This window comes from Mya arenaria, chromosome 2 (genome assembly GCF_026914265.1).
Source record: "Mya arenaria isolate MELC-2E11 chromosome 2, ASM2691426v1".
Lineage (NCBI taxonomy): Eukaryota > Metazoa > Mollusca > Bivalvia > Myida > Myidae > Mya > Mya arenaria.
Window position 1 is genome coordinate 57,157,343 of NC_069123.1, and position 15,031 is coordinate 57,172,373.

The window sequence follows — 15,031 nt, forward strand, 5'->3', positions numbered from 1 at the left end:
AATATAGAAATATACATTTTTTTCTTTTGTTGATCAGTTTGAATGTGGAATTGAAATAGTCGACCAGAAAGATGGACGTAGTACCTTAAACAACGTTTCATACTTTTATGAAACAGTCGAGTCAATGATCATATTTATACTATTTCCCCATTTGTTTTGCTAACACTTTCGACCAGTGTTATTTGGTGAATGTGTTCGTGCACTTTTCAATTTAAAGAGAGTTCTTGTGTTTACTGTTTTTACTATTAACATTTGAAACATAACTACATTAATACGAATTTATTGATAATGCATATAAACTGTTTGCACTTAAACACAAGAAAATAATAAGCAAATTAAAAAAAATGAAAACTATTCTCGACACACCGGAGTAGGACCGACAGTCTACGTCATCGGCTATTAAAAGCTGTGCGAATGGGGCGTCCCAAGAGTAGCCGCGTCTTTTTTTTGAAGAAGTGGGTATTTAGAAAAATAAAACGGAATACCAATAAATCGCCGAAAACAAACATAAAAGAAACAGAATATCTGTTGATTTTAGTGCAAGACTGTAGTTTATTTCACACGTGCTCACGACTTCACGGTGTTTCATTGAATTATAATTCATCTACACCAAAGACTCAAAATTGAATTCATTCTTTGATTGTACTTAGATATTCCAAGCTTACATAATTGTTTTAACATGAAGTTTTATTTCTTTGCCTTAAAGTCATACTTGAATTATTCAGACTAATAAACTTAATTACCAGCAGAATGCATTTTTATTATAACAAGAAATAATCTTTAATTTCAGACATTTGTTTTAAGTGGTTGTAAATTAATTTTAATTACATAAAAGTCTAGTCTAGACGAGAGACAACCTGTCCATTGTTTTACCTCGTCTTAATTGGCATCAGGGTCTCACACACACAGTTGGACGGACTGACGGTCACACTTATATACTGCACTTACCTGGCGTTAATTGCCACCTTTGTGTTCTTAAGTGATAGGCACTTAAGTCTATTGTTTTCATAAATTGACTTGACGAAAGTGTGTCCTTTTCCTGTTTGTCTGTTAATTGATATTTACTGACTTTGTTTCTATATAAACTCCTTGGTTTTCTTGTCACTTCAGTCTTAAAGAAACAATCATTTCAAGTACTTCAGCTAGTAGCAAAAGCCCTTCAATCTATATTGAGCACAATTTGTTTTGTTACATTGCTAAAGATACTTGTTATAGGGCTTGTTTAATTGTTGGAGGTGTAAAAAGTTTCTAAGAGTGCTAGTGTTTGGATTTGAGAAAAAATAAATCATCTGAGTGACTGCCTAATTCTAATTTAATACTTAGTCACACTGAACCTAGTTCAGAATGGTATGTACACCTAATAAGTGTTCACCTGCTTCTGAAAAGTTTACAAAAATGAAGGAAAAGTATCTAATAAAAAAGTGCAACCTGAAGGCTATGTTGAAATGTAAGTACTTAATAAAGATATTCCCTTTACCATTATTATTATTATTATTATTATTATTATTATTATTATTATTATTATTATTATTATTTTGAAGTTTTGTAGTTTGATTAATAATGATAATGTATTTGATAAGCAACATTGATATGTTAATGACAATATAATTGTTAAAAAAATATTGTTTCAATTCAGCCAAAGACCTGTGTGAGATTGAGTCCCAAAGAAGCGGGCCGACCGAGGCAGAGCGCGGGGTAGTGCGTCTCCGTGACGCCATGCCGGAGAAGATAGCGACGTTCTGCAAGGCACACCTTTCCAGTCTTCTCCATATGGACGACCACAAACTCGACGAGATCGTTCAAACCCACGTTACCGACCATAACGCTAACAAGAAGAATGCCACCACAATACTCTCTAAGAAGAAAGGTAATTACTTGGGATAGTAAGTGTATATGAAAGATTAAGACAGCATAATTGGTAATAACCAGTTTAAGCATTCAGGGATAACCGAAGGGAAATTTTCACGCCTGTGAAGTAAATGTCTAAAATGAGAACTCTGAAATCATGTACACACATCAACAAAAGCTTTTGACTTTGGATATTACAATGATTTTGGGCAAATTCAATTGTGTAATGTATACAGATTTATTTTTTGCTCGATCGTGTGTTACCAATCCAGTATTCACAATTTCTTCTCTCTCCTTCCAGAGCGCAGCGCTAGCTCGACCGCGTTATCGAAGGAATTGGTGTACGCCATGAGTAAGTTTGTGGACTACCTCTCCCAATCAGAAAACCTCAAGACCGAGGGCATCTTCCGCAAGACTGGCAACGTGGCCCGCCAAAGACTTCTCAAGGGTTTGGTTCTTGGAAATACTGGTGACTTCAACCTGAACGATAACACGTTCTCCCCCCACGACGTGGCCACCGTCCTCAAGCAGATCCTCTCTGAGATGCCCGACCCTCTGCTCACTCACAACATTACGAGGCTCACCTCAAAATAGCTGGTAAGTAAAAGTCAAGAAAGTGATTGTTCATGTCATGAATAGCTGAATGGTGTTGAGAATGATCTATCATAGAAGTAAATTAACTTAGAAAATAAATACATCAAATGCTTATATTCAATTGATTCCATATTTAAAGACCGTTGAATTCATCTCCATTTCAGACATGACCAAGTTGTGTGTTTCGGAGCAAGAGGAAAAGCGCGCACTGGAGAAGCAAATCAAGTCCCTTCAGATGCTGATGTTGCTGCTGCCCCAGGAAAACGCCGCATTCCTCGAGACCCTCCTAAAGCTGCTGCACCGCACCGCAAGCTGCCCAGAGAACAAGATGACCGCCACATCCCTCGGTGTCGTATTCGCACCTAGCATCGTCTGTCCCCGAAAGCTTTCCGCCGAGGGCCTTCAGAGCGCCTCTGGAACCCTGAGCAACGCCGTCACGCTGATGATCGAGAATACGGATTCAATCTTCAAAGTCCCCCGCGAGATTGCAGCCGACGTAGCTAACTTCTGGCAGGAGAGGGAGAACCCGAGCATGGAGCTGCTCGCCGCTCAGGACTGCAACGAGGAGGACCGCGCAAATATACAGAAGGCGAAGGTGAGAACAATGGCGATGTACCATGTTGATTATTATATAATGGTAGTTTATTTAAAATTGGGTTGAACAGTGCAAATTAAGCCGCCATCATTAATTGGATATTTTTTATCAAACAGCATATTTTTTTCATATTGGGAAAATGCTAGAAACTGTATGAATCAGATTATATTCACCCAACAACTACTTGAATATCAAATGTTAAAAACATATGTTAAAACGTTGAATTATACTCTCAAAATATATTACTCCAAAATTTATTTGTTAAAAGTCTTGAAGGAAAAGGCAGACGTGATAACTGATGTGAACCACCAATGTTGTATTTTCCAGAACCGCAGCTCGAGCGCCGTGAACACCGTCTACATGTTCGCGGAGAGAAAGTCGCCTGAGGAGTACAAATGCGCACAGGACACAAAGACTGTCCTGTCTCAGCTGATTGCCCATGTCCATTCTGCAAAGAAACTCCTTAAACCTTTAAACCGTGTCGGCAATGTGCAAAAGAGCACCAAGAAGGGAAACCATTCGCGCAGTAGGTCCTTCGGCGAATCAATAAAGGTACGCACCAGATAATGCTTAAATTGTTACCTTAACATGAACATGAAAGATATAATCATTCAAACGGATATAAACGTGTATTCAGTTTGTGAAAGTAATATGTAGATAAATAACTCAGAAATATATTCATAGAACGCATACGTTCTTGCTGTTTTAATAAAAAAGATTGGGATAAAGTTACGAAAAACAATTATTATAAAGTAAGATTTTAGTAATCTTTGCATGTGTTAAGCATAAGCGATTTGTTTATTTGCAAAAATATGATTGCGTTATTTAATTTTCCTTATTTCATCCTCTAGAAGCACCTCCCCCTGCTGTCGAATGTCAAGTTACATAACCTGCGCGACGACGAAGAATTGAAGTTAAGCGTGACTTCCCCTGTCATCACCGAAAACAGCGTCGCCAACATCACATACTTAAATACCCCATACAATAAATACACACCGTCCTGGTAGGTACACATGATAAAGATATCGATAACATTAAAATAGACATTTAAACAGTATAACAAATTTAGCACTTACTGTTTTTAAAGAAATCAGAAATATTAATTACATTTAAAAAAACAAATTTATTATACGATAACAAGATTTATTCCGAGGAGAAGAAAATACGATGATTGTGATAATAAACAAATTTAAATGAGTGGGACTGTTTTGAATCAACTATTGTTTCTCCTTGCAGCGTCACAGTCAAGCTGTCCACATCGTCGACCTTGGTGCATCTACATGAAACACAGAGTTCCGCTCCTTCACGCAGCCCGGCTATGCGCTCATGGAACCATCACAAGACCTATGTCGCTCGTGTCATCCATCACGCAGGCGGTGAAAACCGTCCCGGATCTCAAGAAGAGCATCAATGATCCCGGGTTCCATGTGTTTCATAGTGCTTGTTGCTACATGCACTGAAACCACGCCTCGAGTACTTGTGTTTGAGTGTTGAACGATTATGATATATTGAGAAGTAATTACTTTCACTGCACTGCCTTATTGCTAAATGTGCTCAAATTAACCTGTCTGGCAGTCAGGATTCGAAGAAGAATTAGACACAAGCTTAGTGTTATTAAAGTATTTCAGTATGCTGTTTAATCATACTGTTAAATTGTGCTACTTAGAAAACGTCGCGAAATCAAGCATTATAAGTGTAATGACGATGGGAAGTCTAGTAGCTAGCGCCATGGTTTCTTTATCATGAGACCATATATTGTATGTAATATATCTCTCACCCCCCCCTCTCTCTCTCTCTCTCTCTCTCTCTCTCTCTCTCTCTCTCATTTTGTTAAAGTTATGTTGAAATAGTGCTATAAATAATGTATTGCTATAGATACTTATTTAAGATTCACCATTATGGTACACAAGCTATGTATGTGTATATATTTACTATATTATAATATGAGTGATATTTACCACACCAAAAAATATAGAAATATACATTTTTTTTTTTTGTTGATCAGTTTGAATGTGGAATTGAAATAGTCGACCAGAAAAGATGGACGTAGTACCTTAAACAACGTTTCATACTTTTATGAAACAGTCGAGTCAATGATCATATTTATACTATTTCCCCATTTGTTTTGCTAACACTTTCGACCAGTGTTATTTGGTGAATGTGTTCGTGCACTTTTCAATTTAAAGAGAGTTCTTGTGTTTACTGTTTTTACTATTAACATTTGAAACATAACTACATTAATACGAATTTATTGATAACTGCATATAAACTGTTTGCACTTAAACACAAGAAAATAATAAGCAAATTAAAAAAAAAATGAAAACTATTTCTCGACACACCGGAGTAGGACCGACAGTCTACGTCATCGGCTATTAAAAGCTGTGCGAATGGGGCGTCCCAAGAGTAGCCGCGTCTTTTTTTTGAAGAAGTGGGTATTTAGAAAAATAAAACGGAATACCAATAAATCGCCGAAAACACATAAAAGAAACAGAATATCTGTTGATTTTAGTGCAAGACTGTAGTTTATTTCACACGTGCTCACGACTTCACGGTGTTTCATTGAATTATAATTCATCTACACCAAAGACTCAAAATTGAATTCATTCTTTGATTGTACTTAGATATTCCAAGCTTACATAATTGTTTTAACATGAAGTTTTATTTCTTTGCCTTAAAGTCATACTTGAATTATTCAGACTAATAAACTTAATTACCAGCAGAATGCATTTTTATTATAACAAGAAATATCTTTAATTTCAGACATTTGTTTTAAGTGGTTGTAAATTAATTTTAATTACATAAAAGTCTAGTCTAGACGAGAGACAACCTGTCCATTGTTTTACCTCGTCTTAATTGGCATCAGGGTCTCACACACACAGTTGGACGGACTGACGGTCACACTTATATACTGCACTTACCTGGCGTTAATTGCCACCTTTGTGTTCTTAAGTGATAGGCACTTAAGTCTATTGTTTTCATAAATTGACTTGACGAAAGTGTGTCCTTTTCCTGTTTGTCTGTTAATTGATATTTACTGACTTTGTTTCTATATAAACTCCTTGGTTTTCTTGTCACTTCAGTCTTAAAGAAACAATCATTTCAAGTACTTCAGCTAGTAGCAAAAGCCCTTCAATCTATATTGAGCACAATTTGTTTTGTTACATTGCTAAAGATACTTGTTATAGGGCTTGTTTAATTGTTGGAGGTGTAAAAAGTTTCTAAAGAGTGCTAGTGTTTGGATTTGAGAAAAAATAAATCATCTGAGTGACTGCCTAATTCTAATTTAATACTTAGTCACACTGAACCTAGTTCAGAATGGTATGTACACCTAATAAGTGTTCACCTGCTTCTGAAAAGTTTACAAAAATGAAGGAAAAGTATCTAATAAAAAAGTGCAACCTGAAGGCTATGTTGAAATGTAAGTACTTAATAAAAGATATTCCCTTTACCATTATTATTATTATTATTATTATTATTATTATTATTATTATTATTATTATTATTATTATTATTGAAGTTTTGTAGTTTGATTAATAATGATAATGTATTTGATAAGCAACATTGATATGTTAATGACAATATAATTGTTAAAAAAATATTGTTTCAATTCAGCCAAAGACCTGTGTGAGATTGAGTCCCAAAGAAGCGGGCCGACCGAGGCAGAGCGCGGGGTAGTGCGTCTCCGTGACGCCATGCCGGAGAAGATAGCGACGTTCTGCAAGGCACACCTTTCCAGTCTTCTCCATATGGACGACCACAAACTCGACGAGATCGTTCAAACCCACGTTACCGACCATAACGCTAACAAGAAGAATGCCACCACAATACTCTCTAAGAAGAAAGGTAATTACTTGGGATAGTAAGTGTATATGAAAGATTAAGACAGCATAATTGGTAATAACCAGTTTAAGCATTCAGGGATAACCGAAGGGAAATTTTCACGCCTGTGAAGTAAATGTCTAAAATGAGAACTCTGAAATCATGTACACACATCAACAAAAGCTTTTGACTTTGGATATTACAATGATTTTGGGCAAATTCAATTGTGTAATGTATACAGATTTATTTTTTGCTCGATCGTGTGTTACCAATCCAGTATTCACAATTTCTTCTCTCTCCTTCCAGAGCGCAGCGCTAGCTCGACCGCGTTATCGAAGGAATTGGTGTACGCCATGAGTAAGTTTGTGGACTACCTCTCCCAATCAGAAAACCTCAAGACCGAGGGCATCTTCCGCAAGACTGGCAACGTGGCCCGCCAAAGACTTCTCAAGGGTTTGGTTCTTGGAAATACTGGTGACTTCAACCTGAACGATAACACGTTCTCCCCCCACGACGTGGCCACCGTCCTCAAGCAGATCCTCTCTGAGATGCCCGACCCTCTGCTCACTCACAAACATTACGAGGCTCACCTCAAAATAGCTGGTAAGTAAAAGTCAAGAAAGTGATTGTTCATGTCATGAATAGCTGAATGGTGTTGAGAATGATCTATCATAGAAGTAAATTAACTTAGAAAATAAATACATCAAAATGCTTATATTCAATTGATTCCAATATTTAAAGACCGTTGAATTCATCTCCATTTCAGACATGACCAAGTTGTGTGTTTCGGAGCAAGAGGAAAAGCGCGCACTGGAGAAGCAAATCAAGTCCCTTCAGATGCTGATGTTGCTGCTGCCCCAGGAAAACGCCGCATTCCTCGAGACCCTCCTAAAGCTGCTGCACCGCACCGCAAGCTGCCCAGAGAACAAGATGACCGCCGCATCCCTCGGTGTCGTATTCGCACCTAGCATCGTCTGTCCCCGAAAGCTTTCCGCCGAGGGCCTTCAGAGCGCCTCTGGAACCCTGAGCAACGCCGTCACGCTGATGATCGAGAATACGGATTCAATCTTCAAAGTCCCCCGCGAGATTGCAGCCGACGTAGCTAACTTCTGGCAGGAGAGGGAGAACCCGAGCATGGAGCTGCTCGCCGCTCAGGACTGCAACGAGGAGGACCGCGCAAATATACAGAAGGCGAAGGTGAGAACAATGGCGATGTACCATGTTGATTATTATATAATGGTAGTTTATTTAAAATTGGGTTGAACAGTGCAAATTAAGCCGCCATCATTAATTGGATATTTTTTTCAAACAGCATATTTTTTTCATATTGGGAAAATGCTAGAAACTGTATGAATCAGATTATATTCACCCAACAACTACGTTGAATATCAAATGTTAAAAACATATGTTAAAACGTTGAATTATACTCTCAAAATATATTACTCCAAAATTTATTTGTTAAAAGTCTTGAAGGAAAAGGCAGACGTGATAACTGATGTGAACCACCAATGTTGTATTTTCCAGAACCGCAGCTCGAGCGCCGTGAACACCGTCTACATGTTCGCGGAGAGAAAGTCGCCTGAGGAGTACAAATGCGCACAGGACACAAAGACTGTCCTGTCTCAGCTGATTGCCCATGTCCATTCTGCAAAGAAACTCCTTAAACCTTTAAACCGTGTCGGCAATGTGCAAAAGAGCACCAAGAAGGGAAACCATTCGCGCAGTAGGTCCTTCGGCGAATCAATAAAGGTACGCACCAGATAATGCTTAAATTGTTACCTTAACATGAACATGAAAGATATAATCATTCAAACGGATATAAACGTGTATTCAGTTTGTGAAAGTAATATGTAGATAAAACATAACTCAGAAATATATTCATAGAACGCATACGTTCTTGCTGTTTTAATAAAAAAGATTGGGATAAAGTTACGAAAAACAATTATTATAAAGTAAGATTTTAGTAATCTTTGCATGTGTTAAGCATAAGCGATTTGTTTATTTGCAAAAATATGATTGCGTTATTTAATATTTCCTTATTTCATCCTCTAGAAGCACCTCCCCCTGCTGTCGAATGTCAAGTTACATAACCTGCGCGACGACGAAGAATTGAAGTTAAGCGTGACTTCCCCTGTCATCACCGAAAACAGCGTCGCCAACATCACATACTTAAATACCCCATACAATAAATACACACCCGTCCTGGTAGGTACACATGATAAAGATATCGATAACATTAAAATAGACATTTAAACAGTATAACAAATTTAGCACTTACTGTTTTTTAAAGAAATCAGAAATATTAATTACATTTAAAAAAAAAATTTATTATACGATAACAAGATTTATTCCGAGGAGAAGAAAATACGATGATTGTGATAATAAACAAATTTAAATGAGTGGGACTGTTTTGAATCAACTATTGTTTCTCCTTGCAGCGTCACAGTCAAGCTGTCCACATCGTCGACCTTGGTGCATCTACATGAAACACAGAGTTCCGCTCCTTCACGCAGCCCGGCTATGCGCTCATGGAACCATCACAAGACCTATGTCGCTCGTGTCATCCATCACGCAGGCGGTGAAAACCGTCCCGGATCTCAAGAAGAGCATCAATGATCCCGGGTTCCATGTGTTTCATAGTGCTTGTTGCTACATGCACTGAAACCACGCCTCGAGTACTTGTGTTTGAGTGTTGAACGATTATGATATATTGAGAAGTAATTACTTTCACTGCACTGCCTTATTGCTAAATGTGCTCAAATTAACCTGTCTGGCAGTCAGGATTCGAAGAAGAATTAGACACAAGCTTAGTGTTATTAAAGTATTTCAGTATGCTGTTTAATCATACTGTTAAATTGTGCTACTTAGAAAACGTCGCGAAATCAAGCATTATAAGTGTAATGACGATGGGAAGTCTAGTAGCTAGCGCCATGGTTTCTTTATCATGAGACCATATATTGTATGTAATATATCTCTCACCCCCCCCCCTCTCTCTCTCTCTCTCTCTCTCTCTCTCTCTCTCTCTCTCTCTCTCTCTCTTTTGTTAAAGTTATGTTGAAATAGTGCTATAAATAATGTATTGCTATAGATACTTATTTAAGATTCACCATTATGGTACACAAGCTATGTATGTGTATATATTTACTATATTATAATATGAGTGATATTTACCACACCAAAAAAAATATAGAACTATACATTTTTTTCTTTTGTTGATCAGTTTGAATGTGGAATTGAAATAGTCGACCAGAAAAGATGGACGTAGTACCTTAAACAACGTTTCATACTTTTATGAAACAGTCGAGTCAATGATCATATTTATACTATTTCCCCATTTGTTTTGCTAACACTTTCGACCAGTGTTATTTGGTGAATGTGTTCGTGCACTTTTCAATTTAAGAGAGTTCTTGTGTTTACTGTTTTTACTATTAACATTTGAAACATAACTACATTAATACGAATTTATTGATAACTGCATATAAACTGTTTGCACTTAAACACAAGAAAATAATAAGCAAATTAAAAAAAAATGAAAACTATTTCTCGACACACCGGAGTAGGACCGACAGTCTACGTCATCGGCTATCAAAAGCTGTGCGAATGGGGCGTCCCAAGAGTAGCCGCGTCTTTTTTTTGAAGAAGTGGGTATTTAGAAAAATAAAACGGAATACCAATAAATCGCCGAAAACAAACATAAAAGAAACAGAATATCTGTTGATTTTAGTGCAAGACTGTAGTTTATTTCACACGTGCTCACGACTTCACGGTGTTTCATTGAATTATAATTCATCTACACCAAAGACTCAAAATTGAATTCATTCTTTGATTGTACTTAGATATTCCAAGCTTACATAATTGTTTTAACATGAAGTTTTATTTCTTTGCCTTAAAGTCATACTTGAATTATTCAGACTAATAAACTTAATTACCAGCAGAATGCATTTTTATATAACAAGAAATAATCTTTAATTTCAGACATTTGTTTTAAGTGGTTGTAAATTAATTTTAATTACATAAAAGTCTAGTCTAGACGAGAGACAACCTGTCCATTGTTTTACCTCGTCTTAATTGGCATCAGGGTCTCACACACACAGTTGGACGGACTGACGGTCACACTTATATACTGCACTTACCTGGCGTTAATTGCCACCTTTGTGTTCTTAAGTGATAGGCACTTAAGTCTATTGTTTTCATAAATTGACTTGACGAAAGTGTGTCCTTTTCCTGTTTGTCTGTTAATTGATATTTACTGACTTTGTTTCTATATAAACTCCTTGGTTTTCTTGTCACTTCAGTCTTAAAGAAACAATCATTTCAAGTACTTCAGCTAGTAGCAAAAGCCCTTCAATCTATATTGAGCACAATTTGTTTTGTTACATTGCTAAAGATACTTGTTATAGGGCTTGTTTAATTGTTGGAGGTGTAAAAAGTTTCTAAAGAGTGCTAGTGTTTGGATTTGAGAAAAAATAAATCATCTGAGTGACTGCCTAATTCTAATTTAATACTTAGTCACACTGAACCTAGTTCAGAATGGTATGTACACCTAATAAGTGTTCACCTGCTTCTGAAAAGTTTACAAAAATGAAGGAAAAGTATCTAATAAAAAAGTGCAACCTGAAGGCTATGTTGAAATGTAAGTACTTAATAAAAGATATTCCCTTTACCATTATTATTATTATTATTATTATTATTATTATTATTATTTTATTATTATTATTATTATTTGAAGTTTTGTAGTTTGATTAATAATGATAATGTATTTGATAAGCAACATTGATATGTTAATGACAATATAATTGTTAAAAAAATATTGTTTCAATTCAGCCAAAGACCTGTGTGAGATTGAGTCCCAAAGAAGCGGGCCGACCGAGGCAGAGCGCGGGGTGCGTCTCCGTGACGCCATGCCGGAGAAGATAGCGACGTTCTGCAAGGCACACCTTTCCAGTCTTCTCCATATGGACGACCACAAACTCGACGAGATCGTTCAAACCCACGTTACCGACCATAACGCTAACAAGAAGAATGCCACCACAATACTCTCTAAGAAGAAAGGTAATTACTTGGGATAGTAAGTGTATATGAAAGATTAAGACAGCATAATTGGTAATAACCAGTTTAAGCATTCAGGGATAACCGAAGGGAAATTTTCACGCCTGTGAAGTAAATGTCTAAAATGAGAACTCTGAAATCATGTACACACATCAACAAAAGCTTTTGACTTTGGATATTACAATGATTTTGGGCAAATTCAATTGTGTAATGTATACAGATTTATTTTTTGCTCGATCGTGTGTTACCAATCCAGTATTCACAATTTCTTCTCTCTCCTTCCAGAGCGCAGCGCTAGCTCGACCGCGTTATCGAAGGAATTGGTGTACGCCATGAGTAAGTTTGTGGACTACCTCTCCCAATCAGAAAACCTCAAGACCGAGGGCATCTTCCGCAAGACTGGCAACGTGGCCCGCCAAAGACTTCTCAAGGGTTTGGTTCTTGGAAATACTGGTGACTTCAACCTGAACGATAACACGTTCTCCCCCCACGACGTGGCCACCGTCCTCAAGCAGATCCTCTCTGAGATGCCCGACCCTCTGCTCACTCACAAACATTACGAGGCTCACCTCAAAATAGCTGGTAAGTAAAAGTCAAGAAAGTGATTGTTCATGTCATGAATAGCTGAATGGTGTTGAGAATGATCTATCATAGAAGTAAATTAACTTAGAAAATAAATACATCAACATGCTTATTTCAATTGATTCCAATATTTAAAGACCGTTGAATTCATCTCCATTTCAGACATGACCAAGTTGTGTGTTTCGGAGCAAGAGAAAAGCGCGCACTGGAGAAGCAAATCAAGTCCCTTCAGATGCTGATGTTGCTGCTGCCCCAGGAAAACGCCGCATTCCTCGAGACCCTCCTAAAGCTGCTGCACCGCACCCAAGCTGCCCAGAGAACAAGATGACCGCCACATCCCTCGGTGTCGTATTCGCACCTAGCATCGTCTGTCCCCGAAAGCTTTCCGCCGAGGGCCTTCAGAGCGCCTCTGGAACCCTGAGCAACGCCGTCACGCTGATGATCGAGAATACGGATTCAATCTTCAAAGTCCCCCGCGAGATTGCAGCCGACGTAGCTAACTTCTGGCAGGAGAGGGAGAACCCGAGCATGGAGCTGCTCGCCGCTCAGGACTGCAACGAGGAGGACCGCGCAAATATACAGAAGGCGAAGGTGAGAACAATGGCGATGTACCATGTTGATTATTATATAATGGTAGTTTATTTAAAATTGGGTTGAACAGTGCAAATTAAGCCGCCATCATTAATTGGATATTTTTTTATCAAACAGCATATTTTTTTCATATTGGGAAAATGCTAGAAACTGTATGAATCAGATTATATTCACCCAACAACTACGTTGAATATCAAATGTTAAAAACATATGTTAAAACGTTGAATTATACTCTCAAAATATATTACTCCAAAATTTATTTGTTAAAAGTCTTGAAGGAAAAGGCAGACGTGATAACTGATGTGAACCACCAATGTTGTATTTTCCAGAACCGCAGCTCGAGCGCCGTGAACACCGTCTACATGTTCGCGGAGAGAAAGTCGCCTGAGGAGTACAAATGCGCACAGGACACAAAGACTGTCCTGTCTCAGCTGATTGCCCATGTCCATTCTGCAAAGAAACTCCTTAAACCTTTAAACCGTGTCGGCAATGTGCAAAAGAGCACCAAGAAGGGAAACCATTCGCGCAGTAGGTCCTTCGGCGAATCAATAAAGGTACGCACCAGATAATGCTTAAATTGTTACCTTAACATGAACATGAAAGATATAATCATTCAAACGGATATAAACGTGTATTCAGTTTGTGAAAGTAATATGTAGATAAAACATAACTCAGAAATATATTCATAGAACGCATACGTTCTTGCTGTTTTAATAAAAAAAGATTGGGATAAAGTTACGAAAAACAATTATTATAAAGTAAGATTTTAGTAATCTTTGCATGTGTTAAGCATAAGCGATTTGTTTATTTGCAAAAATATGATTGCGTTATTTAATATTTCCTTATTTCATCCTCTAGAAGCACCTCCCCCTGCTGTCGAATGTCAAGTTACATAACCTGCGCGACGACGAAGAATTGAAGTTAAGCGTGACTTCCCCTGTCATCACCGAAAACAGCGTCGCCAACATCACATACTTAAATACCCCATACAATAAATACACACCGTCCTGGTAGGTACACATGATAAAGATATCGATAACATTAAAATAGACATTTAAACAGTATAACAAATTTAGCACTTACTGTTTTTTAAAGAAATCAGAAATATTAATTACATTTAAAAAAACAAATTTATTATACGATAACAAGATTTATTCCGAGGAGAAGAAAATACGATGATTGTGATAATAAACAAATTTAAATGAGTGGGACTGTTTTGAATCAACTATTGTTTCTCCTTGCAGCGTCACAGTCAAGCTGTCCACATCGTCGACCTTGGTGCATCTACATGAAACACAGAGTTCCGCTCCTTCACGCAGCCCGGCTATGCGCTCATGGAACCATCACAAGACCTATGTCGCTCGTGTCATCCATCACGCAGGCGGTGAAAACCGTCCCGGATCTCAAGAAGAGCATCAATGATCCCGGGTTCCATGTGTTTCATAGTGCTTGTTGCTACATGCACTGAAACCACGCCTCGAGTACTTGTGTTTGAGTGTTGAACGATTATGATATATTGAGAAGTAATTACTTTCACTGCACTGCCTTATTGCTAAATGTGCTCAAATTAACCTGTCTGGCAGTCAGGATTCGAAGAAGAATTAGACACAAGCTTAGTGTTATTAAGAGTATTTCAGTATGCTGTTTAATCATACTGTTAAATTGTGCTACTTAGAAAACGTCGCGAAATCAAGCATTATAAGTGTAATGACGATGGGAAGTCTAGTAGCTAGCGCCATGGTTTCTTTATCATGAGACCATATATTGTATGTAATATATCTCTCCCCCCCCCCCCTCTCTCTCTCTCTCTCTCTCTCTCTCTCTCTCTCTCTCTCTCATTTTGTTAAAGTTATGTTGAAATAGTGCTATAAATAATGTATTGCTATAGATACTTATTTAAGATTCACCATTATGGTACACAAGCTATGTATGTGTATATATTTACTATATTAT

At 37.6% G+C, this 15,031-nt stretch overlaps 1 protein-coding gene and 2 pseudogenes across 1 annotated transcript; all 3 read left to right on the forward strand.

Moving 5' to 3' along the window:
- Positions 1-1,344: 1,344 nt before the first annotated feature.
- LOC128216134 (rho GTPase-activating protein 19-like) lies at positions 1,345-4,321 on the forward strand (annotated as a pseudogene).
- A 2,031-nt stretch (positions 4,322-6,352) lies between these two features.
- LOC128216145 (rho GTPase-activating protein 19-like) lies at positions 6,353-9,342 on the forward strand. The gene is made up of 7 exons (XM_052922730.1): positions 6,353-6,455; positions 6,650-6,880; positions 7,163-7,459; positions 7,623-8,053; positions 8,381-8,605; positions 8,909-9,061; positions 9,295-9,342. Exons 1-7 carry the CDS (start codon positions 6,353-6,355, stop codon positions 9,340-9,342), a joined length of 1,488 nt encoding a protein of 495 aa, XP_052778690.1.
- A 2,044-nt stretch (positions 9,343-11,386) lies between these two features.
- Positions 11,387-14,370, forward strand: LOC128216155 (rho GTPase-activating protein 19-like; annotated as a pseudogene).
- Positions 14,371-15,031: the final 661 nt, after the last annotated feature.

Bases quoted from the DNA above. Each gene is read 5' to 3' on its own strand.
- LOC128216145 (XM_052922730.1), top strand. From the start codon at position 6,353: ATGGTATGTACACCTAATAAGTGTTCACCTGCTTCTGAAAAGTTTACA. The intron at 6,881-7,162 runs GTAATTACTTGG...CTCTCCTTCCAG, and splicing joins AATACTCTCTAAGAAGAAAG to AGCGCAGCGCTAGCTCGACC. The intron at 8,054-8,380 runs GTGAGAACAATG...TGTATTTTCCAG, and splicing joins CAAATATACAGAAGGCGAAG to AACCGCAGCTCGAGCGCCGT.